A 26,149-nucleotide genomic window follows, 5' to 3' on the forward strand; every position below is an offset into this window, starting at 1 on the left:
CATCTCTAGAAGGGGCTGTACCTCCTGCAGGGTTCCAGCCCCCACTGTGAGGTCCCGGTGCCTAGTTTCTGGTAAGCCCACTTCCCTCCCTGCCTTCTAGTCCTAAGAATGGCAGCAAGTCCCTGTGGCTGCCTCTCTGTTCCTGGATGTTTCCCGGTCCTTGCCCAGTTCGAACACCTCTGTAATTAGGTCCTCGTATTGTTTGCCCTTGACTGGCAAATGCTCAGCTTTCTGAGTGTACCCTGGCTAATACAAAGTTTATTGGGGGCGGGGGGTAGAGGAGGCATGAGCTGGAATTAGAAGGGGCTGAGTGAAAGGTCAGAGGGATGAGAGGAAAGACTAGGACTGCTCCCCAACCTTGCCATTCATAGCAAGGTTAGATAGCTTAGAGCTTTATCATCCTGTAAAAAACAGAAAAATCCTGTCTCAGAGGGAAACTTGAGAAAACCTCCAAATCTGTCTAGGACAGACTAGTCCAGAAAAGACTTAAACTGTTCCAGGGGGAAAAATAAAGAGAGAGAGAGAGAGAGAGAGGGAGCCTATTCTTTTATTAAAAAGTCTCGGACTCTATATTCTTCCTTGGAAACACAACATATATATCTGTGTTTATGTTCCTGAATTTTCCCTACTGTCTGTTGAACCTCCTGCTATAAACTGAGCTAATTCTACTCATTGTTGTCCTCAGTGGAGACAGACCATCACCCCATGAGCATTGACACAAAAAGAAACAACAGGAGGTGCCTGGGTGGCTCAGTGGGTTAAGCCTCTGCCTTTGGCTCAGGTCATGATCTCAGGGTCCTGGGATCAAGCCCTGCATCAGGCTCTCTGCTCAGAAGGGAGCCTGCTTCCCCTCTCTCTCTGCCTGCCTCTCTGCCTACTTGTGATCTTTGCCTGTCAAATAAATAAATTAAATTTTTAAAAAAAGAAAAAGAAAGAAAGAAACAGGGCAGCAAGTTTGTCTTCTCTTTCCATCTTTCCAATGAATACCCCTGTCCATCTTGTCCTTAGTACAAGAAAGAAGAAGCAAGCATGACTTTTTAGTAGTGTTTGAGGATATGTTGAGGGAAAACATTCGAAAGACAGAATGAGCACAATGCTCAAGAACACTGCTTTGGGGGCTCCTGGGTGGCTCAGTGGGTTAAGCCGCTGCCTTCGGCTCAGGTCATGATCCCAGGTCCTGGGTTCAAGCCCCACATCGGGCTTTCTGCTCAGCGGGGAGCCTGCTTCCTCCTCTCTCTCTGCCTGCCTCTCTGCCTACTTGTGATTTCTCTCTGTCAAATAAATAAATAAAATCTTTAAAAAAAAAAAAAAAAGGGGGCGCCTGGGTGGCTCAGTGGGTTAAGCCGCTGCCTTCGGCTCGGGTCATGATCTCGGAGTCCTGGGATCGAGTCCCACATTGGGCTCTCTGCTCAGCAGGGAGCCTGCTTTGCTTCCCTTCCTCTCTCTCTGCCTGCCTCTCTGCCTACTTGTGATCTCTCTCTGTCAAATAAATAAATAAAATCTTTAAAAAAAAAAAAAAAAAAGAACACTGCTTTGAGTCAGACCACCTGGCTCATTCTCAGGCTCTCCCACACATTAGCACTGAGCAATTGTTTCCTTCTTTAATCCTCAGGCTTCTCATGCATTAACTGGAGACCATAACGGTTTTGAGACTTAAATGAAACAAAACATGTAAAGCCTTCCACACAAGAGCACCCCACAAATATTACCCATAATGTTATCATTACTACAATCCTTGCTATGCCCATACCCTTGAAAATCATAAGAATAGATGTAAGAACCCTAAAAGAGACTCATTTGATACCTAAAGACGCCTGCAGATTGAAAGTGAGGGGACAGAGAAACATTTATCATGCAAATGAATGTCAAAAGAAAACTAGAGTAGCACAAACTAGACTTCAAAACAAAGAGTGTAACAAGAGACAAATAGGACACTACATAATCATTACGGAAACAATCCAGAAAGAAGATCTAACAATTGTAAATATTTATGTGCCCAACAGGAGAGCATCCAAATATTAAAAAGTTACTAACGGGGGCGCTTGGGTGACTCAGTGGGTTAAAGCCTCTGCCTTCGGCTCAGGTCGTGAACCTAGGGTCCTGGGATCAAGCCCTGCATCAGGCTCTCTGCTTGGTGTGGAGCCTGCTTCCTCCTCTCTCTCTGCCTGCCTCTCTGCCTATTTGTGATCTCTACCTGTCAAATAAATAAATAAAATCCTAAAAAAAAAAAAGTTAATAACAAACATAAAACAACTAATCAATAATAATACAATAATAGTAGGGGACTTTAAAACCCCTTTACATAAGTAGACAGATCATCTAAGCAGAAAATCAACAATGAAACAATGGCTTTGTACACTGGACCAAATGGATTTCACAGAAATATTATAGAACATTTCATCCTAAAACAGCAGAATACACATTCTTTACAAGAGCACATGGAACATTTCCAGAATAATCCATTTTAGGTCAAAAAACAGATCTCAACAAATACAAAAAGACTGAAATCATCCCAAGCACCTTTTCTGACCATAACACTATGAAACTAAAAGTCAATACCACACTAAAAAATTTGGAAAAAACACAAATACATGGAGGCTAAACAACATGCTAAGAAAACAATGAATGGGTCAACCAGGAAATCAAAAAGAAATTAAAAAAAAAAACAAAACACAAAATGCAACAGTCCAAAATCTCTAGAAGGTAACAAAAGTGATTCTAAGAGGGAAGTATAGAGCATTACAGGCCTACCTCAAGAAACAAGAAAAATCTCAAACAACCTAACCTTACACCTAAAGGAGCTAGAAAAAGAACAACAAATGAAGCCTAATGCCAAGAGGAAGGAAATAAAAAGATTAAAGCAGAAATAAATGATACAGAAACAAATAAACAAAACCCAGCAAAACAGATCAATGAAACCAGGAGCTGGTTCTTTGAAAAAAAAATTAATAAAATTAATAAAACTGTAGCTAGATTTATCAAAAAAAGAAAAGAGAAAGGACCCCAATAAATAAAATCACAAATGAGAGAGGAGAAATCACAACCAACACCACAGAAATACAAATAATCATAAGAAAATATTATGAAAACTATATCCCAAAAAATTAGACAACCAGGGAGAAATAGGCAAATTTCTAAAAAACACATAACTACCAAAGCTGAAATAGGAAGGAAATAGAAAACTTGAACAGACTGATAACCAGCAAAGAAATGAAATCAGTAATGAGAAAACTCCAAACAAACAAAAGTCCAGGGTCAGATGGCTTTGCAGGTGAATTCTACCAAACATTTAAAGAAGAGTTAATACCCATTCTTTTCGAAGTATTCCAAAAAAAAAAAAAAAAGAAAAGGAAGGACATTTTCCAGTTTATTCTATGAGGCCAGCATTACCCTGATATCAAAACCAGACAAAGACTCCACTTTAAAAACAAAAACAAAAACAAAAACTACAGGTCACTATCCCTGATGACCAGGGGTTCAAAAATTCTCAATAAAATATTAGCAAACGAATCCAGCAGTACATGAAAAAAAAATCATTCATCACAATCAAGTGGGATTTATTTCTGGGTTGCAAGGGTGGTTCAACATTCATGAATCAATCGATATGACACACCACATTAATAAAAGAAAGGATAAGAACCATATGATCATTTCAATAGATGCAGAAAAAGCATTTGACAAAGTACAATATCTATTCGTGATAAAAACCCACAAGAAAGTAGGTTTAGAGGGAACATACCTCACCATAATATGAAAAACCCACAGCTATTATCATCTTCAATAAGGAAAACTGAGATCTTTTCCTCTACGGTCAAGAAAAGACAGGGATGTCCACTCTCACCATCGTTATATAGTGCTGGAAGTCCTATGAGCAGGAAGAAGTGAAACTTTCACTCTTTGTGGATGACATGTTACCCTAAACAGAAAACCCAAAAGACTCCACCAAAAAACTGCTAGACCCGATGAACAAATTCAGTAGAGTTGTAGGATACAAAATCAATGTACAGAAATCTGTTGTGTTTCTGTACATCAATAATGAAACAGCAGAAAGAGAAATTAAGGTATCAACACCATTTACAATTGCACCAAAAACTATAAGATGCCTGAGAACAAATAAAAGACCTGTACTCTGAAAGCTATAGAACCAGTGAAAGAAATTGAAGAGGACACAAAAAAAATGGAAAAACATCCCATACTCATGGATTGGAAGAACAAATATTGTTAAAATGTCTCTATTACTCAAAGCAACCTACACATTTAATGCAATCCCTATCAAAATACCAACAGCATTTTTCACAGAACTAGAACAATCCTAAAATTTGTATGGAACCACATTAGACCCCAAATAGCCAAAACAATCTTGAAAAAGAAAAACAAAGCTGGAGGCATCACAATTCCAGACTTCAAGTTATATTACAAAGCGGTAGCAATCAAGACAGTATATGGTACCAGCACAAAAACAAACACAGCCACCACTAGAACAGAATAGAAAATCCAGAAATGAACCCACAGCTATATGGTCAATTAATTTTTGACAAACCAGGAAAGAACATCAAATGGAAAAAAAGACAATCTCTTCAACAAATGGTGTTGCCAAAACTGGACAGCAACACGTAGAATAATGAAACTGGACCACCTTCTTACACCATACACAGAAGTAGGTGCAAAATGGATGCAAGACCTGAAACCATAAAAATCCTAGAGAAAAACATAAGCAGTAACCTCTTTGCCATCAGCTGTAGGAACTTCCTTCTAGGTATGTCTTCTGAGATAAGTGAAACAAAACAAAAATAAACCACTGGAACTTCATAAAAAAAAAAAAAAAAACCTTCTTCACAGTGAAGGAAACAGTCAACAAAACTAAAAGGCAGCCTACAGGGTGGGAGAAGATATTTGCAAATGACATATTCAGTAAAGGGTTAGTATTCAAAATATATAAAGAATTTGTAAAAGTCAATAACCAAAAAATGAATAATCCCATTAAAAAGACATGAATAGACATTTTTCCAAAGAAGACATACAGATGGACAACAGACATGAAATGATGCTCAATATCACTGATCATCAGAGAAATACAAATCAAAACTACAATGAGATATCATTTCATAACTGTCAGAACAGCTAAAATAAAAAAGGGAAGAAACAAGTATGGCAAGAATGGGAGAAAAAGGAATTCTTACACTGTGAGTGGAAATCCAAACTGGTACAGCCACTCTGAAAAACAGTATGGAGGTTCTTCAATAATTTAAAAATAGTACTACCCTATGGTCCAGCAATAGCACTACTAGGAATACAAAAATACTAATTCAAAGGTACACGTGCACCCTAATGTTTATAGCAGCATTATCTACGATAGTCAAATTATGGAAACAAACCAAGTGTCCATCAACTGATGAATGGATAAAGAAGAATGGATAAAGTACACACACACACACACACACACACACACACACACACACACAGGAATATTACTCAGCCATCAGAAAGACTAAAATCTTGCTATTTGCAATGACATGGATGGAGCTAGAGAGTATTATGCTAAGCAAACTCAGTCAGTCAGAGAAAGACAAATTCTGTATGATTTCACTCCTACATGGAATTTTAGAAACAAAACAAATGAGCAAAGTGGTAAAAAATAAAAAGAGAGAGAGAGGGAGAGGCAAACCAAGAAAGAGACCCTAAACTATAGAAAACAAACTGATGGTTACAGAGGGGAGGTGGGGGAGGGGAGGTTAAGTAGATGATGGGGATGAAGGAGTGTACTTTGTCGCGACAAGCACCAGGTATTGCTTGGAAGTGTTGAATCATTATACTGTACACCTGAAACTAATATTATACTGTATGCTAACTAACTGGAACTCAAAACTTTTTTTAAAAGGCAGATATAAAAAAATAGATGTAAGAATATCCAAATTAACAACATTTAAGACAAATAGATAGTCTATGCCCCAAAGTTCTGGGCTAATGACCAACATCATCTCTTGCAAAAACAAAGTCACCAACTCTCAGAACTGCAGAAGCTAAAATTCACTCTCCCCATGTGACAGCTGAAGCAGAAGAGGCTCAGAGACAAGTTCAGCTACTTAATTAGAGTACCATGACCCTGCCAACCTTGGGACACACTGCACTGTCCCTCCCCAATGTGGACATGTAGTTACCACCTCATTACAGTAGAGAATTTTCATTTTGGATCAGTATCATCTTGATGCAATGTAAATTGTTCTCTGAGAAGCCTTATAGAGAAAAAAAAAAAAAAAGCAATGGGCCACAGCTAACATCATACTCAACAGTGAAAGTCTAACTTTTTTTTTTTCCTCCTAAGATCAAAAACGAGACAAGGAAGTCTGCTCTCATCACTTCTATTCAACATTCTACAAGAGATTCTAGTCAGGGCAATTAGCTGGGGGAAAAAAAGAGAGAGAGACAGAGAGGAGAAAAAGAAATAAAATGCATCCAGATTGGGAAAGGAAGAAGTAAAACTATCTCTATTCATAGATGACATGATTTTATAAATAGAAAATCCTAAGAAATTCACTAAAAACAATTAGAATTAAAAAATGAGTTCAAAAAATGAAAGAAAAAAAAATGAGTTCAGCAAAGCTGTGGGATACAAAATCAATATACAAAAAAATCAAGGGGCCCCTAGGTGGCACAGTTGGTTGAGCATCTAACTCTTTGTTTGAGCTCGGGTTATGATCTCAGGGTCGTGAGATCAAGCCCTGTGTCAGGCTTTAAACTCAGAGAAGAGTCTGTTGGAGTTTCTCTCCCCTTATCCTCTGCCCGTCCCTGTGCTCACTCGCATGCTCTCTCTCACTCTAAAATAAATAAATAAATCTTTTTTTGTAAAGATCAACTGTATTTCTATATGTTCATAATAAACAATGCAAAATTGAAATTAAGAAAATAATTACATTTGCAACAGCACCAAAAGGAATAAAATAATTACAAATAAATTCAACAAACTATGTACAAGACTTGTACACTGAAAATATAAAACACTCTTGAAAGAAACTAAAGAAGATCTAAACAAAAAGATATACCATGTTCATAGATTATAAGACTTTATAGTGTTAAGATGGCAATGGTTCCTAAATTAATCTACAGATTCAACTCAATCCCTATCAAAAATCCTAGCTTGGGTTTTTTGCAAAAATTGACAAGCTGGTCATGAAATTCATACAGAAATGCAAGGCACCCCAATCGTCAAAACAATTTTGAGAAAGACAGTCAAAAGTCGCATTCCCAATTTCAAAACTCATTACACAGGTGTAGTAATCAAGACAATGTGGCACTGGTATAAAGACAGATATACAGATTAACTGAACTGAACAGTGTGTGGAAGCAAACTCTTATATTTATGGTAAATAGATTATTGATGAGGGTGTCAATATAATTCAATGGGGAAGACAGTCTTTCAACAAATGGTCCTAGGACAACTGAATATCCACTTACAAAAAAATAATAAAATAAAGAATTTGGACCCCTTAATTACATCATACAGAAAAATTACCTCAAAATGGATCATGCACCTAAAATGGTAGAGTTAACATTATAAATCTCTTAGAAGAAAACCTAGGAGTCTATCTCATGACACTGAACCAGGCAATGGTTTCTTAGATATTACACAAAAACACAAGTGATAAAAGGAAATACATACGAGTTGAGTTACATCAGAAAACTCTTGAGCTTTGAATTATATCAATAAAGTGAAAAAAAATCCATAGAAAGGGAGAAAATATTTGTAAATCATAACACATAAGGAATAGGTATTCATATTATGTAAATAACTCTTCCAACACAATCATAAAAAATAATTCAAAAATGAGCAAAGAATCTGAAGAGGCATTTTTCCACAGAAGGCATCCAAATAGCCAATAAGCACATAAAAAAATGTTCAACATCATTAGTCATTAGGGATATGCTAAAGAGAACCACAGTGAAATACCATTTCACACAACTAAGATGGATAAAATTAAAAAGATAATATCAAGTGTTTTCGGGATGTAGAGAAATTGGTGCCCTCATACGTCGTTTGGTTAGAACATAAAACGGACGGCGCATGGGTGGCTGCTCAATTGGTTAAGTGTCCTACTCTTGGTTTCAGGTCAGGTCATGATCTCAGGGTCATGAGATCAAGCCTCACATTTGGATCCATGCTCAGTGGGGAGACTGCTTCAGATTCTCTCTCTCCCTCTCCCTCTGAACCTCCCCTTATCCCCATGCATGCATGCACATACTCACACACTCTCTCTCTCTCTCTTTAAAATAAATAAATAAATATTTAAAAAATAATAATGTGAAATAGCATGGTTAATTTGGGAAATAGTATGGCAGTTCTTCAAAGTATTAAATATGCAGCCACCATGAGAGAACCAGTAATTCCACTCTTAGGCATATATCCAAGAGAAATGAAAACACTTATCCACACAAAAACCTGCACACAAATATTCATAGCACCATTATTCATAATAGCCAAAAAATGGAAGCCATCCGGATGTCCATCAAGTCATAAATGAGATATATCCACAATACGGAATATTATCTGGCAATAAAAAAAGAATTAGGCACTGAAGTAGCTAAAACATGGGTGAATCATGAGAACATTTTGCCATGTGAAGGAAGCTAAATACCATATTTTGTATGATTCCACAGACATGAAAGTCCAGAATAGGCAAATCCATAGAAACAAAAAGTACATAATTGTTTCCCAGAGTTTGGTAACTACTAGGTACAGGGTTTCTTTTTGGGGTGATAAAAATATTTTAAACTTAGATGGTGGAGGGCGCCTGGGTGGCTCAGTGGGTTAAGCCGCTGCCTTCGGCTCAGGTCATGATCTCAGGGTCCTGGGATCGAGTCCCGCATCAGGCTCTCTGCTCAGCAGGGAGCCTGCTTCCCTCTCTCTCTCTCTCTCTGCCTGCCTCTCTGCCTACTTGTGATCTCTCTCTGTCAAATAAATAAATAAAATCTTAAAAAAAAATAAATAAAATAAACTTAGATGGTGGAAATGGCTGCATAAATCCGTGAATATAATAAAAACTAATGAATTGTAGATTTTAAGTGGGTGAATTTTATGGTCTGAGAACTAAATCTTAATAAAGGTGTTTTTAAAAGTGGGCTCGGTATCCTCAAACTTAAAAAAAAAAAAAAAAAGAGAGCAGCGGGCCTTGGAGATCACGTGAAGCTGAGTTTGACTACCAGCTTCCCCATAAGTTTTGTGACCTTCAGCAAATTCCCATACTGCTCTGGGTCTCAATAAATGGTACCTGATCATCCAAAAGGAAGGAAAGTAAGGAGAGGTGGGGATATGCAGCCTGAAGGTCACCGTGAAGGCAGAGCCAAGATGATCCTCTGGGATGAAAGACCATATCCAAGACCACCAGCTAGACTTTGGGTCTTAGTCCCTCTCTATTCCCCAGCAGAAGGTGTCTTTCCTAAATATCCCACACATGAGGGTGCCCCCAGAGCCATGTTATGCTGTGAGCATTGACCTTGACTCTTCCCACTTGCAAGAGCTGCATCCCACCCAACAGAAGCAACATGTGTCCCCCCCATGATTTCCCACCTTTGGCTAGATTTACAGCAAGAACAGAATATTTACAATATTAACAGAATGGAGGGAACACAAGAAGAATGTTGACAGTCAAATTCCAGGCCAATTTCATCTTGCACTGCTCATCTGGGAAGGTCATTTTCTCCCCGGTGCCCGTAAGACATTAGATGCTTTGAGCTTTGCATTCTCGACAGTGTAATGGAAATAGATGTTGAATGCTAAAACATAAACATATGTATCATTCATAATGCATTCAGATGTTTTTCAATTATTCATGGTTCCTGAAAGTTATGTGACCTATCATGCATATATATCCAAGCAAAGTTTATATTAGAACCACAGCCTCGATGTACGCAATTCCAGCTCCTTGGCATTCCCGTCTATGGAATTAAAATTAAATGAGTCAGTGGTCAATAAAAGTTACATGTGATTTCCATAAAATTATCTCTTGTATATTGCTCTGGGGTGGAGAAAGAAGGTTGCCTGGAGTTGCCAAAGCTGACAGAACAAGAATGCTTGCTTTCTGATGAGGGTGGTGGTGATGATTAGGCTTTCCTAAGAACGAATTCATTATTTCCCCCAAATAATTGATGGTCTTGCAGTTACTTTTCGTCTATGAAAAAAAAAAAAAAAACTCAGAGGGCCACCCTCTCTCTCTTCTGTTTAAGTCCTATTTTCTTTAAAAAAAAAAAAAAAAAAAAAAGAGAGAGAGAGAGAAAGAAGAAAAAAAAAAGCCAGTGTTCTGGGCTCAAAAACACCACATTCTTCTGTTTTGGTGCTTGAATAAATTTGCATGTTAACATGAATGGTTCCAACTTTAAGAATGTAAAATTAAATGAAATTTGAATTCAAATCCAAGATGGAGAAAAGACACATGCAAAAACAACAGATTTCCAATCTTGTTGATTTTTTTCAGGAGCCAGATTAGGAAAGACATAAACACACACACACACACACACACAGGTTTCAAAGCAGGGTGGCGCTCAGAGGAGACAGGCTCTGCCAAAGAGGAGCCCCCCACCCGAACCCCCCAGTTCATGCACACCAAGAGTATTTGCAGATCACAGCACAGATTCTGAAGCTCTGTTTTAATGTCTGAATGCCACCCTAAAACTCAGAAATAGGACTCAGGAGACATGTTCACCATCCCATTCCTACTTATGAAGGCCCACCCAGATAAAATGAAATATAAGGAACATTCTATGAGCAGCTCAAGCGAGCACAGGCATGAATTAGCCTCTGCCAGCCCAAAGAGCCAGTTCCTGCTCGGACTTCTTCATTGCCCCAGAGGGCAGTACTGCACAGTGATTAGATGCACCAACTGTCAGAGGCAGACCAAGATTGGAATCCCAGGTCCACACACCATTTATGCGGGCTGGGTGACATCTGGGCAACTGACTTAAGTTATGAATATAACTTTTTTCATTAGTTCTCATTAACCCAACAAGAGTGGCAGCCTCCTAAATTTATTTTGAGAATAAAATGATATGATGCACTGAGAATGGCACCTGGCCTGGAGCAAGCACTCGCCCAGGGTTAGCTGCCGTTGTGCTAGTTGGTATGGTGGTAGTTGTCATTATTAGATAATTAAGTGACGGAGTTCAGAGTAACTGGACCGGAAACTGCTTCTTTCTTCTCCAACCTGCTCTCCCATTTTGCCCAGACACTGCCACCCAGGAAAGAGAGATAAATCAAGTCACAGCAAAACCCTACTCCCCATGAGCTCTGCGTATAGGTCAAAGAGAAGTGTCATGAATCATTCCCTCCCATCCCATTCCAGTCAACCCCTTCTCCCAGCCCAGTTTCTGTCCATGAAGGCACTCCAAAAAGATGACGACAGGATCTTAAGAAATAAAGAAGACAGTGAGCAGAGAGTGCCAGCATCTTACCTCATCTTCATTCTCAGTCATATTGGTACCCAAATTCTGGACAACTGACTTGCCCCTCGCCTTCAACATTTTCTCTCGAACTTTGGTTTCATACTCAGGTCGGGAGTGTTCCTAAAATCGAAGAGTCAATGTGGAGTTAGTAAACAGGCAGAAGAGTGGCTCTGGCCTGTGGGTTATAAACCAGACGCCACAAGCACACTAAAGTCAGGACTTATGCTTAAAGTCAGGATCAAATGCTATCAGACATGAACTGTTACACCACACACAACCACAAGGAGTCTAGACCAGGAACACAATGTGGGGGAGAAAGAGGACACACATAATAGTTGCTACCACACTGAAAACCAAACCTGGGCACGTTCCTGGGGATGGTGCCGGTGTTGAGAAAGGAGAGAGGAAACGTTAACTGGGCAACTGATACAAACAGAAGCATCTGGTCATGCTACTAACTATCCTCATACCTCAAACTGTAAGTTTCAATGAGCCAAATCCCAGCTAGAGAAACAGATGTGCCCCACAGCTGGGAGTTAGGGCAACGACCAAACTTCTTCCTGCTCCATTATTCTGCGAGCTAAAATGGCGACCAATAAACATCAAAGTTAAAGATGGCCACGGGGAATCTTAAAACTTGCTTGCCTGAACCTGTTTCCTGTGCAGCCTAGGTGAGTAACTCATTGGCAAGTACACCAATGCTCAAGAGATATCACTGAGCCATTCAGCAACACAACCCGGAACAGTGAGTCACCAGGCACGGGAAAGAGCACCTGACTAATCAAGAAGGCTGCAGTCTAATCAATGCAGGTGCTGAAGCAGGAAGGCGCATGACTTACTTCATAGGGAATTTAACAGTGTACACCTGGCCTCACTGGCAGGTCTTCCCTGCAGCGTCCGAGGACGAACATCTACAGGTGTAAGGACTGCATGTTCCCGCATCATTTAACAATGACTCCTGTGCACGGATTCAGGCGCTGGCTCACAGCTGTCTCAGAGGACACACCATTTCCTTACCACCGCTCACGCATCAGAGATTCCAAAAGCCAACAAGCTAGGCTCCTGACCAGTCTTTGGCTTTCCTGGGACATGCCATGGCATTGGAGAGGAGAACCCATGCAGGTGGCTTAGAAACATAACTGGTACAACAGGAGGAGATGTTATTCCAGGGTTTTAAGGCAGCCCGCCATTACTGACCTCCAAAGACGCATCAGCCCCATCCCTTCCATGACTTCTCTACCACGGCCAACCTGGTGGAGCCTCCTCCTTCTTGAATAGCCTAGAATTGTATAACTTATACCATGTGCAGTTTCCAATTATGTTATTTTTCTTCCAGGATTTCCTAGCTGTTTTGCATTTGAGAGTCTCTTTATACTAATATAAGGATCTGTGACGTAGTATGTCTTATTTTCTATTTCTCACAGTAATTAGTACCACGTGGAGCACCCAGAAATCTCTAAAGGCTTGTGAGGCTCACTGATTTTGTCTCACCTTCATCCATTCTCCAACACATCATTTCCTAATGTGTGTGATAAAAGTTGTAGCTAAAAAGGGATTGCAGGGGTTAAGAGATTGGAAAAGCCCGCACAATGTATCACCTGAGAGTCACAATGAGCATATTAGCTCTGAAAAGTTCTACTGTGAAGCCACTTGCTTAATGTTTTTAAAACCCACATTTCCTGCAAAAATCCTTTTGCCTACAACAATGAACACCCTATGGGAATGTTTTGAGAAATTTGATTTGAAGTTGTCCTCCATGGCCCCTGAAATCTGGTCACTTTTCATTTATATTATTTTCACGCAAGATTTTCATTAAAAAACTAGAGCAGGACCTTTTTGGTGAGTACCATAATGTGGATCCTAAACCGCCTCAAGCTAGTGTTGTTCCTACCTTTCATACCTGGCAAAGGAGCTAAGGAACTTCCCCTTCTGACTAGGAGGCTGCTCTTGACCTGCCTCTGACTTTTCAAAGACGAGCCGTGACATCACACAGAGGCGCGTCCTCGCATCCCTCTCACCCGCCTCAACCTCACCCTCATCCCGCCTCGCCCCATGCTGGGCCCCCATTCAGAACCCCTCATCTGTTTAGAACAAGCTGAGCATTCTCACCGCATGAACAGGAGTCCAAGACACTCCGAGCAGAGTCTTTGGCTGTTCTGCATTCCAGCTGAAGCAGGTCAGACAAGGATCTGTCTGTCTGTGGCCAAGAAGGTCGGGTGGGGTTACAGAGTTCCCCAAAGGCCGGGAGCTGGACAACTGAGCTCCTGGCCAGAGCAGAATCCAGCCCCTGTGTGGGCTGTGCCAGCGCCCCCAGCCACGGGTGGGTCCTTATTCCTGATGTTCTGAACACGTGGGCTCTCTGGACCCTAGTCTGATGCAAAGTCGTCACAAATACATAACCTGTACCACCACGACTCTGGGAAATACTTCCCAAAGCTACCTCTAGCAGGTTGGTCTCCTCAGGAGCTGGCTGAAGGAAGGCCCCAGGCCAGCTCAGGACCAGCCTTCTCTGACCTAAAGAGGTAAACCCAGATATATCCTCAACAAATGTCTTCACTGAAGAGTCTTCAAGCTCCTCTGCCCTTCTTTCTAGGCTCTGAGGCCACAGTGGAGCTTGAGATTATCTTCAAGGGGAGGAAGGTGACAGCAGACAAACACACACACAAGTAAGAAACCAGCAGCTGGGGTAAGAAAAATTGAAGAAATAAAATGCGGCTGGCTGCTTCTGAATGGGATTCAGGGAAGGCCCATTTGAGGAGGGTCATGTTTTGGGTGGGATGGAACAGCCAAGAAAGGGTAGGCCACGTGGAGACTAGAGCATTCTAGGTGAGGGAACAGCCAGTGCAGAGACTAGAATGAGCTGGGGAGAAGATGAAGCTCTCTGTGGCCGGAGGGTCTGAGCAAGGAGAATGACGTGTACTGAGTTCAGAAAGGGAGGTAGAAGATTCTGCTTCCTGTGTGACAGGAAGCCACGTAGGACACCAAAAGCTTGATATGACAGACAAGGGGGTGGGAGAGAGATGAAGGAGAGAACGTCTGTGTTCAGACAAGGCCACACTCTACGGGGTCTGACTGACAGAAGCTAATCAGGCAAGTGGGGCCCCACTGAGCTGAAGATTATCCGACTTCAGAGCTAAAGGCTCTGGAGGTCTGGCAGGCCTCCCTTCAGCACGAACAGGATCCAAAGAGTCTCAGTTAAGTCTCTCGAGATGACCGTCCTGGTTCCACACACAGACCCCCTTAGGCAGGGGCCACACTGACCAAGGAAGTGCAGGTTGGATTTGGTTGTTCATGCTTTTCCCTGACCTGAAAGAAAATGGTCTCCAGTCTCCTTCCATTTCTCCCTGGTTTACAACCTGGACTTGAGGCACCCCACTGGTTCAACCCTTCCTGACTACGTTAGCCAGAAGAAATTTCTCTCACATATTCTCCACTGTATTCTAAGTATTTGGAGACCAGAAAGCACCCTAGCTGAATGTGACCCTTTGGAGATGCTCAGAGACTGTTCAGATTGAACTGAATTTAAAGTGTGTCTGATATCCTAGTTTGAAATATAAATACATCAAAGGAAAAGACGAGGCTGTCCTCCCTTCATCTCAACCATGCCTGACCAAGGGCGCACCAACCGTGCGGTCAAGGCAAGCTGCTCTTCAGTAACCTCCCGTCAGGAGTGACCGGAGCCCATGACGAACCTCTCCTTGTGCCACAGGTAAACCAGTCTTGGCCAGCCCACTCCCAGCCTACACACGAGTTCCTGAAATCATGGTCCACCCGTGAACTTACCCCTGATCTGAGTTAAACAGAAAACAGGAAAACTGGGAGCACCTGGGTGGCTCAGTGGGTTAAGCCTCTGCCTTCAGCTCAGGTCATGATCTCAGGGTCCTGGGATCGAGTCCCACATCGGGCTCTCTGCTCTGCAGGGAGCCTGCTTCCTCCTCTCTCTCTCTCTCTCTCTGCTTGCCTCTCTGCCCACTTGTGATCTCTCTCTATCAAATAAATAAAATCTTTAAAAAAAAAAAAAAAAAGAAAAAGAAAACAGGAAAACTGGCTCCAGAAACAAAATGGATTATCCTGCCCCCCCGACCCCACCGCCAGGGGCCTGCTATGGAGATTCTTGAGGACATTGAGTCATAACCTATGGCTTTCTCTGTGTGAGTGTTTACACTTCCTCTCCAGATACTTTCTGGCTTCCTCGGTTCTACTTAGCAGACACACTTAGCTTGTCTCTGGCCCCATGCAGGCTTGGAGGCCAGGATGTGTCTTCTCTTCTTGGGAGCCATGCTAGGCCCCGCATTAGGAGAGCAGGAGCTCCCGCTTCCCCACACCCGCCACAACTCCCTGTCTCCCTCTCTCTCTTTCTCTCTCCCTCCCTCTCTCTCTCATCCATAGGGCAAGGATGTCAACCAGAATACCCCCCATAGTCCCACTTCCATAGCTCTTTCTATTGGAAGCACTCATTTGGCCACTAATTACCAAAAAAATGCAATTGCCTTCATTATTCTCTGACACTTATCCTCCTAATTTGTATCCCCTCTGAAAGTAGAACCCACGTGGACGTACTCTGATCCACCATGGAACCCATGATACCGTTAGTGTCCAGGCAGATGCTTAATCCACGGGCCTGGAACACAGTGAGCACAGGCACTCAATGCATTGGGATGGAATGCCCACCTGATCAGTAAGAGCATCAAGGAGAAGAAATGACATCATGCGACAGACATATGGAGCCTAGCAAGCTTGAGAACAAGACTAAATTGGAGAGGTCCTTGCTTGGTCATAAAACATCAGGGCCACAAAGCCAGCAATCCCTAGTCTAAGGCAAGGTGCATCAGTTACTGGGGGAGAATACAGAAAAGGCTTGCTTTCCGTGTAGCCGCCATTTTGCTTGCACCCAGCCTTTGCAAGTCAGTACTCAGGCAGATGTGAGTGCCACCTGTTCTTTCTAGACACTGTTCCCAGCACCTCATCAACAATGTCCACAATATCAGGAGTTCCTATCCAATATTCACATCTACTGTTCTGTCAGTGGTAGCGTGTGGGAATAGACAAGAACTGTGAGCAACCAGACGCACACTACTCATTGCCAGCTCACCAACAGCAGGCCTGCAGCCCTCGTTAAGAGCCCAGAAGAAAGGCTGATTTGTTTTCAACCTTTAATATCATCTGTTCATAAAACTAGACAAGAACCTTCTAGAAGAACCTACCTTTTGCCCTTAGCTCATCCTCTAGTTTCACCCATGCTGTACTGGCTTACACTGTAGTAGTTCAGTGCTTCTTTCTTCTTCCATAGGCACCAAAGGCAATCAGCATCTGGCACCCATACCTCTCCCCTGACCCTCAGGAGGCTTACAGAGGCATGCTGACAGGTGCGTGCTCTGGGTTACATGAGAGCAATTCTTACTCTCTGGCTTCATGCACCCACAAAATGGGAGGTAGAAGAATGTTAAGCTAAATCTCAAAGGAACCACAAAGGCTTTTCTCTTGTGCCATCTCTTTTTCCAAAGAGGGTCCCTGGGACATCTGACTACCCATCAGGTCCAATGTTTCAGGAGAAGAGGGGGGATCTGAGCTCTTGGCCTCAGTGCATATCAACCACGGTTAAGACCATGGAGCCAGGGACTGGCTGATGTGACAGCAAATTTAAGTGGTCACCTCACTTAAGATGATCTATTTGAGGGTGAAACCAAGCAAGGACGCAGAGAAGTACGCGAGGGAACTCACTTCTTCCTCTTCTATACCAGTCAGGTCCCAGAAGTAGCCCAGCCGCATCTGTAACCTCTTCCAGTTTTCCAGAAACATGGTAGCTTAAAGAGAAAGAAAAAATTCTATTAAAGATTGAATTTTGAGGACCCTTTGGGATCATCAATGGAGGTAGAGGATAAACTTAAGAGATCTCAAATCTAGGGACTCTCTTTAAAGCACTTATTCCCTTCCTCTTACTTCTAACTGAAACTGCTCCAACTAGTCCCCAGCCTTGAGAGCCCAACAGATATAGGTAAAGGGAGACACACCAGCACACACGCAGGCATGCACCTCTCCCTACTTCTAGGTCATGAGAAGAGGACAAACAGGGATCTCAAGAAATGAAGGAAGGACGGAAGAATGAAGACAACAAGAAGGGGAGGGTCTGTAGTCTTTTTGGACAAAGCTCATCTTCCCTACATATACGTTCTTTCCTCCTGCACCTTCTTCAGTGTTCTCACTCATTTTCTCCCATCTTTCTGTCTCCAGCACCACTTCCCTTTCCTGGGCCCCAACTATCCTATCCTGAGGTTCTGTAACAGCTGCCTCATAGCTCCACCTGACTTCTGAGCCCGCCTGCAAGTGGCTGAAGGAGAGCTCTCCCCTACGGGGCATTCACCCAGGCCTCTAGTTGTTTAGCAGTAGCTGCTGAGTGTCTCCCATCCCCACGCGGTGAGTCTGCTCCACCCAAAGCCCCTCGAAGGGCCAGGCCAACGTGCTCCGGGCAGAGCCAGCACCCTCCACTCAATAGCCATGGCTCGTTACCCCAGGACCGACACCTCCTCCGGAGCCTATTGATGGACCATATGGACCCACTCTTTTGAAAACTGAAACTAAGTGACACAAAGAGAAACAGAACTGGGATGAACCATGCAGCACCTGACAGGAGAAAGGGCCAGGATTCCAGAGAGCTCCCCCAGCTCCAGTTCCCGGAGGCCTGGCTCCCTTTTGTCACCCACATCCAGGAGCTAGCTTCTGGCTTTCTTACAACACCTCTCTTGTTCTTTGAGCAAGCTGGACTAAATTTCCAAACCTGCAAAAAGAACTGGGCCTGACTAAGGTATCTGTAATATACAAAACAGCCTTCTAGACATCATGAGGGAGATTAGGTGACTCTGATGTGGATTTTGCTCTCAAACTGTTGACAGTCTATGGGGAGGGACTGTAAATAGCTACGATACAAGGCATGAAGTGCTCAGGGCCTTAAGAATGGCCCAGTGGAGAGCTGTGGGCATGCAGCCGAGGGAGTGCTGGCTGCCCGAGAAGCCATCTGAGCCGAGTCTTGAAGAACAATGGCATTTGGGCAGTGAAGAAGGGGTGGGGAGAGGGAGAATGCCAACACTCCCCCATCTAGACTTTCAATGGCTCCTTACCTTCCAAGTTCTTCTCTCTGGATGGGCAGACCTTGTGGATGCAGCCGGACCCCTCTTTTTAAATCCATTCCCTTGCTCTGTCAACACACAACCTCATACCTGGGTTGCTGCTAACGTCACCTCCTCGCTGCCCTCCTCATACTCAAATCCTGCAAACTGCCCTGCGCCCTCCATGGGCTACCCTCATCCTTTCCTGACCCACTCAGCTGGGGGCACCCTCTCCTCCCCGCTCCTACTGTCCTCAGGGTCTGGTGCCCTGGAAAGGAAGGGAAGGGACACTCCTTGAGGCCACCCCCGCACGCACCTCAATGCCACCCACAGGAAAAGCCTGGACACCCTTCACCACGTGCAGCGCCGCACTGTTGCCTGCAACTCAGGTCTGCGGTGGAGTAACAGGGCTGTAAACTTCCTAAGCTCTTGGCTGCCTGTTTGCCTCGGGCACAGCACAGAACCAACCGGAACAGACAGCTACAGACCAGCTAAATGTGCAGTTGCTAGAAGCTCCATTTGTTTGACTTGGCGCTACATTACAGTGCACAGATTCATAGGGTTTCTCCCGGGGATTTGCAGCTTTTCAGTTTAAGTGCGTCCTGACCTCCCAACACTGGCACAGGCCTGGGATGTTCTGGGGACAAGGTGGGGAGGAAGGCATCCCTCCTTTTCCTAGGCTCTTCTCAGTGCCTGAGGAGGGCTCGGCATACAGCAGGGTCCGCAGTGCTTCCTGACTGTGATCTCTATGAAGAAGAGAAGTCAGAGCATGGGAACAGAGGAGAGGGGCAAAGAAGTCACTGCAGAGGGGTCATGAGGACGAGGGAGGCCCATCACAACAAGGAAGAGCAGCTCACAGCTCCTGATATATGTCCCCTGCCAGGCACTATGCCAAGTGCTCTGCACACAGATCTCCCTCACTTGTCCCCAAAACACTGTGGGGTAGGAACTCCTTCACCCATCTCACAGATAAGCAGGGTGATGCCCAAAGGTTAAGAAGCATGCCCCAGGCACCTGGCACACTGGTTGAGAGAGCTGACTTTTGTGACATAGAGCTACATCCACACTGTCTTGCCATGGACCCCCAGCTGGCAAGGAGCAGAACTGAGACATGCAACTGGGACCTGCCTGCTACCTAAGTTAATGCCCTTAACTTCTCTTCAGAACAGGGTTCAGCAACCCTCGCCCTTTACTTCCCTTTTCAATGAGGCTTCCAGAGTTCCCTGGAGTCTGAAGCCAAACTACAGAGGAGCTCGGCCTGAAGACCCCACAGACCCAGGCCCTGCTGGCCAGCACCTCAGCAGGCCCCCACTCCTCCTCCACTGACAGACTGTTTCTGCAGAGAACCACTTCTCCCCAGGCTTCCTCCTGGCAGGCTGGACCCCAGCCCAGGCCCACCCAGCACAGCACCGCTGATCATAATAATCATGGTAATGAGAGGCAGTACTGTTATTTTTCATTGTAATTTGCAGGCAATTTATGCCCAGCGGCTCTTGGCTGCTGTGACCAAATACACAATCACGTAAAACTCAGCAAGACTGTTAAAAAACACAATCGAACCCCACGCTATGCCAGGAAGCTCTGACGCATACCACCCTCCATGCTTCTCCTGTGCTGCCACATGAGGGGGAGCAAGAAGGGCAGGGGTGGGGGCGGTAAATGATCACAGATCCCAGGGGCCGGGAGGTATCTGCTAATTACAGCTATCGAGGAAAGAGAAGAGATAGTTGTTGGGGCTTGAGAGTGGCCAAGTACAACCGAAAAGCCAGTTTCTCTACAACAAGGAATTACACATCCCAGGAAAGTCCATAAGGGATTATGGGCCCAGCGTCATTAAGCTTTAGCTACTCAGTCAGGGGAATGTCTTAAGACAAATGAATGGGAATTAGGATTGTAATATATCAAAAACTGAACGTGTATTCCGGGTTCCAAATCAGTTCCGGGGGATCTGGGGATAATCGTGAGATGCCCTGCTCAATGAGGAGACACAGAGCTGCTGCCTAAAACTCCCAGGCGACAAGCTCCAGCTCCAGCTCATTCTACTGAACCCTCCTGTGAACAATTCCAGGGCCCCATGGTGACAAGCACCACTTCCTCCTACTCCCTGCCCCTACTTCTGTAGGCTGACTACTGGCCATGTATCCCTGGGCAGGGGCGATTCCACAAGAGAACAGAGAATAGAGTGTCCCCTGGAAATGTTCCCTGGTGGCCTAGTAATATGGCAATCTTTCCACTCTGGTTCTATCTCCACCCAAGGAGAGGTCCCTGCTGGGAACAAAGAAAGCTTGTATTAGTACTCTCAGCACTACTGAGAACGGACCTCTCGCTCCTCCCTCTCTCTTCTTCACACTTTCAGGAATGTGTGACTCATGGTCCCATCCTGGCACATCCTCCAGGCCCCATGGAGTCAGTGATAATCAAACATCTTTGTGGTGGGGTCACAGCCCTGCTGTTCAGTGATCCAGAGGGGAAACAAAGGGCCTGTATATCCAATGAGGAGTAAAAAGTGAAAGTCAGGTGGCTACTCAAGATGGGCTGAAACATGTTGACTTCGTTCCTTCTATGATCCTCATGGGTATGTCTTCTTGGAAAGGTCCAGTTACCACAGGGGTTATTATTCCAGGTTATTCCATCCACGTTTGTGAAAAGAAATGTGTGTGTGTGTGTGTGTGTTTATGGTCAGATGGCTATGGCCCAGAAAAAGTTTATTACCCTAATACTCTGGGGATAAAGGGAGGAGAAGGAAAATGAAGGAACTATCTGTTCTTTCCTTCACAAATCCCTTTGGTGGAAATACTGAAAACACTACTCTGGCATTAAGTAAAATCTCTACTGTCTGTGTTCATGGTGTCCTGGAAATTGCAAAGAACCTGCAGTCAGGAGATCAGGTTTGGATCCACTTCCTCCACCAGTGAACTGTGTGGCCATGGCAGTCTCCCCACCCCCTCTGAGTGTTATAGTGACTATCTATGACTACATATCTTAGTAGAGATAGCTGGAATGCCTTATGGGTGTGCTAGGGATTTGCATTGGTTCAAATTCTGAAGAAAGCATACATGAGATTAATACAAGATTAACATCCTCTAATTTTTAAAAAAATATATAAAGCCAAGGAGGATGGTCTTAGTTCTATTCACAAACAGAAGTAAAAGAGAGAAAGCTATTGCCCCTAAAATACTTCTTGAGATATAAGGACTAAAAGACATAAATCAAAGGATACGGACTTCAGAGCATGGTCACTGCACCCATTTAAAGGCATCAGCAAAATAAGCAAGGTTCACGATAACCGCTTACCCCACAGAGCCATGAAGATGGAGAAGAAGACGGTGGCAGGGTTGTCAAATAGGTGGCTCGCCTTTGCCGTACCACAGGCTGAGCTGAGGTTCCAGTAGTCACAGGACTTGTCACACAGGGGACACATGGTGAAGGCATTCTGCTGGTCACACATCTCTTTGCTGCAGTAGAGAGAGGCTGCTGGGTCAAGAGGACATCAAGCCAGCCCCAGCCCCAAGTAAATCACCCCAAGAACATCTCCCACTTCCAGGTCCGAGGCTGAGCTGATCAACTCCCACAGCGAGGTGTGTTAAAGACATTGGAATTGGATCCTTTACCATTATTCCTGTATTTTTATCAATGAAGTGGGTGGGCAACTTCTGAGGTACAGACCCCCTGTCACTAGGAGTGTCCTAACAGAAGATCGGTGAGCATCCGTCAGAGATGTTGTACATTACATGGTGCTTTATAAAGCTCCTTCAAAATGTTTTGAGTCTAAGAGGTTGGTGGGGAGCACCAACAACTAGGAATCCATCACTTGTCAGAAGTTAGATTTCCCCCTTGTCATGCCTGTGCTTACAGGCGGTCTTCTTAAAGCCTACTGACTGTCTCACAAATGTGTGAGACCTGGTCACAAGGAGAAGAAAATACAAGTGTGTGGTTGGATCAACACAAGCTCTTACTTACAAGCCACGTGGAGAAGAATGGAGTCAGAGCTGGGTTGGAAGCCTCATCCCAAGTACATCAGGGCATGACCCTTTGTAGAAGGGGGATTAATAACCTCAGCCTAATAAGAATGATCTAAACCATGAAATGGGATGAGGGGGAATAGAAGAATAAAGTAAATTCTTCCAAAGCCTAGGTTCTATGATACTAATAGAGAGAAGCATGAGTCAAAAAAACCATTAGCTATATTCTAACCTATTCTCAGTATATTTCTATTTAGCGGACAAATGAATATAGTTGAAATTCCATTCACTCTTTAGGTGATTAGCTAGATCCAATAAATTCAGGCTTATATGAATGCTTGCAGATAAGAACCAAAGAACCACCAGCCCTAATTGGCTTCCCTAGTGTCCCTCCACACTACATATTGGTAGGAAAATGAATGAACTCATCACTCTGGTGTGTAATATTTCCCCGGGGGAATGGGTCGATGGTTAAGCTCATTGTTTGGGGAACAGGGTGGAGAACTCAAGATTTCACGAAAATGAAGCATTGGCTCTTCTCACAGAGCAGCTGTGAGACACAGTTTCACGGACTGTGAAGAGACACAGTCATGAGGAGGAGCCAGGGGTCCTACACTGAAAACCGCCACTGTGTTTCCTTTGGAAAGAGGCAGCAGAGGGCACTACAGAGCATGGCTGACAAGTGGGAGGCCATTGTCAGGGTCAGCCAGCTGGTACCCTAAGTGCTAAAGCAAGTGCTTAGATGAGAACCATAAATCAAGCAATGCCTGGGTCCAGCTCCCCTTCATTAAGAAGATGAAGGGTTTTTCTGAGGGCTGTCACTGTCTGTCAAGTCCCGGCTTTCAGGCTTGTTTTTAATGAACTATTAAGCCCACAGCAAGGAAAGGCCTTCTGCGTGAGAGAATGGAAACTCTACGTCTCTGAGAGTAAATCCTCATTCCTCCACTAACTTGCTGCTAAGCTCCCCATTGGCAAGTGTCAATACCAGTGACTCATTCACAACGACAATATTAATAGGAACATCTTAATAGTAAGTTCAGCCGTGCTGGTTTCACCTGGGCACATTCTTAATGGGTAACCAGACAGCAAAATTTAATCTAAGTCTTCGGGGTCAGACGAGCATCAGCTGTATCACCGAGGAGGAGTCCCTATTTTCTGAGAGGAGAGTCCCCTCTTAGGAAACAGATTCACACAGAAACCTGTTGGTCTGTATAAATTAGAGTAAGGAGCTGTGCTTTTAAGCTGTGTCTGAGGACACGTAAGCTTCTCAGTCTTGCCCTTCAAATATGTGTGTCAGGAATAGCACTTTGTTGTTTGGGGCTTTTTTTTTTTTTTTTTTTAACACATAGGCTTGAGGAAGGGATCATCTCTAACCAACTTAATCCTAATCAAAGCTAGTCAATGCTAAAATGTCAGGAATGAAAAAGTGTTAGCAACCAGCTACCAAAGTCCAGAGCACTTGGAAACATAAGAGCTGCTTCAGTTATTGGCTTTACAATGGGGGGACGGTCAACTATCAACCATTTGTACAAAATGGCGCTGCAATCACATGGATACTCCCCAAATCATTTAAACTTGAAGTCAGAATGCTTTAGAGCTGTTAGGGTGTTCTGTTTGTTGATTTGTCTGTTTGATGTAAGCAATCTGAACAGAATTCTGGGGAAATTCTGTTCGGGGTGATATTAAAATGACTTTGTGGTTGCTTCTTGGCCTTTTGGCTAAGATCAAGTGTAAAACAACTTTGCGTTCTCGGAGAGAGGCTGCCTCTCTAGAGAAGGCTGCAAAGAGAAGCAGAAAGGTGAGGGAAGCTCAGCTAGAACTGAAATTGCATCTGGGTTACTCACTAGCTGCATCATCTGCGGATTTCTAGTTAGAAGCAACTGTAGCTATAAACCGAATGCTGTAGTTCTTCAGTCTATCATTTTCTCTAGAAAGCACAGGAAGGTTGATAAATGGCCGACAAGAGCTGAACCAGGACCCCAAAGTGAATGGTGTTCTTAATCAGTAACTCATTGCTCATAAGTTAGGTGATACAGGGCCATGCTTTCACAAAGGGAGGAGGTGCAACATGGGAATGATTCTAGAAATTTAGACACAGCATCTGCTATCAAGGTTTCAGACTAAGGTAACCATTTTTTTTTCCAACATGGTTTAGATCAATCAGCTTTTTTTTTTAATTTTTTTTTTTTTTAAATCCTCTAGCCTTTCCTACCCATGTAAGCCAATGCCTAATAAATGGAACCAATCCTTTGGTAAGTAGAGAAAAGTTCTATAGATGTATCATGCACATATGGAATTATTACTTATAAATGATATTTGTATTCATATATCAAAGTTGTCGGTGATAAAAGGTACCATTTAAAGTTTCACATAATGTAAATTTTCTGCTTTTGATATTGTCCTAAAGTTATATGAGACATAACCACTAGGGAAAATTGGATGAAGGGTACAGTGGGCCCCTTTGTACTATCTTACTATTAATCTATAATGCTTATAAAACAGAACATTTTTAAAAATTATACATAGATAATAAATTCCAGGCTTAATGTCAAAATTAGAAACCTCTAAAGTAATCCTAGGAATGGTACAAGTTTTTAATCATGCTTAGGTGTGGCTGACATAAACAGATCCCAGAAGAGTATAAATTTGTTTAGATCCAGTATTGGGATTTAAAGACTATTCTTTTGTTGATAGGGAGTGGTATTTTATGAGTTTTCGTCAAGCCCATTGAGCCTGGATTTTTTATGGCTATATAATTATGATTAAAAGGCAGTTCTTTTAAAAATTCCTCATAATATACTTAAACAAGGAAGATGTAAATAATAGAAAAAAAATCACACCCCACCCTGAGTTTGAAGAGCCAACAACCAAAATTTCAGCTTTAAAACAGGCTACTTCAAACTTTTTTGACCGTGAGCTATAATTTAAAAATAATCTTTTCCACCAGATTCCAGCATGCGAATACAAACATTCTCTCTCTCTCTCCCCAGCATAAACGTATTTATATAGCTAAATAAAATCTCATGAAACAATACCTATTCCTTCTTGTGATGAATACTAATATCGTATTTCATTCTACTCTATCCTATTTTAGCTCATTTAAAAGACAACCATTCAGGGGTGCCTGGGTGACTCGGTTGGTTAAGCTACTGCCTCCAGCTCAGGTCATGATCCTGGAGTCCTGGTATCAAGTCCCACATCGGGCTCCCTGATGGGCAGGGAGTCTGCTTCTCCTTCTGACTTCTCCCCTCTCATGCTCTCTCTCTGCCTTTCTCTCATTCTCTCTCTCTCAAATGAATAAATAAAATCTTAAAAAAAAAAAAAAAAGACAACCATTCAGCTGGTTCTCTAACCCCCTAATGGGTTGCTAGACATCGTGTGTGAAACATTACGCACTCTGACAGGTGAGAAGAGACATCTGCAGTGATAATGGTCACGTTTCACGTCCACGTATACCTGCATGTACATGACTGCATGTGTGCAGATATGTATTTCTCAGTACATGCAGACCATGGTCATTTCCAGCCACACAGTCCCTTTCATATGTATTCCCATATGGGGAACCAAGGCACAAATTCTAAATCCCAATGTAAACGAGCACGCTGATGGCCCACCCTCTACCCTGGCACTAGCTCTCTACGCACAGTGGAGTTT

The 26,149-nt window shown here is 43.3% G+C and overlaps 1 protein-coding gene across 2 annotated transcripts in view; it reads right to left on the reverse strand.

Moving 5' to 3' along the window:
- The window catches only part of ANO2 (anoctamin 2), a 360,688-nt gene that overhangs the window by 145,391 nt on the left and 189,148 nt on the right, over positions 1-26,149 (reverse strand). For both annotated transcript variants that reach the window (XM_047743061.1, XM_047743060.1), the window contains exons 12-14: positions 21,828-21,988; positions 17,152-17,234; positions 11,440-11,550 (exon numbers count right to left, since the gene is read on the reverse strand). In XM_047743061.1, the coding sequence (XP_047599017.1) occupies positions 11,440-11,550; positions 17,152-17,234; positions 21,828-21,988 (355 nt within the window). The remainder of the gene's footprint in view (positions 1-11,439; positions 11,551-17,151; positions 17,235-21,827; positions 21,989-26,149) is intronic.

This window comes from Lutra lutra, chromosome 8 (assembly GCF_902655055.1).
Source record: "Lutra lutra chromosome 8, mLutLut1.2, whole genome shotgun sequence".
Lineage (NCBI taxonomy): Eukaryota > Metazoa > Chordata > Mammalia > Carnivora > Mustelidae > Lutra > Lutra lutra.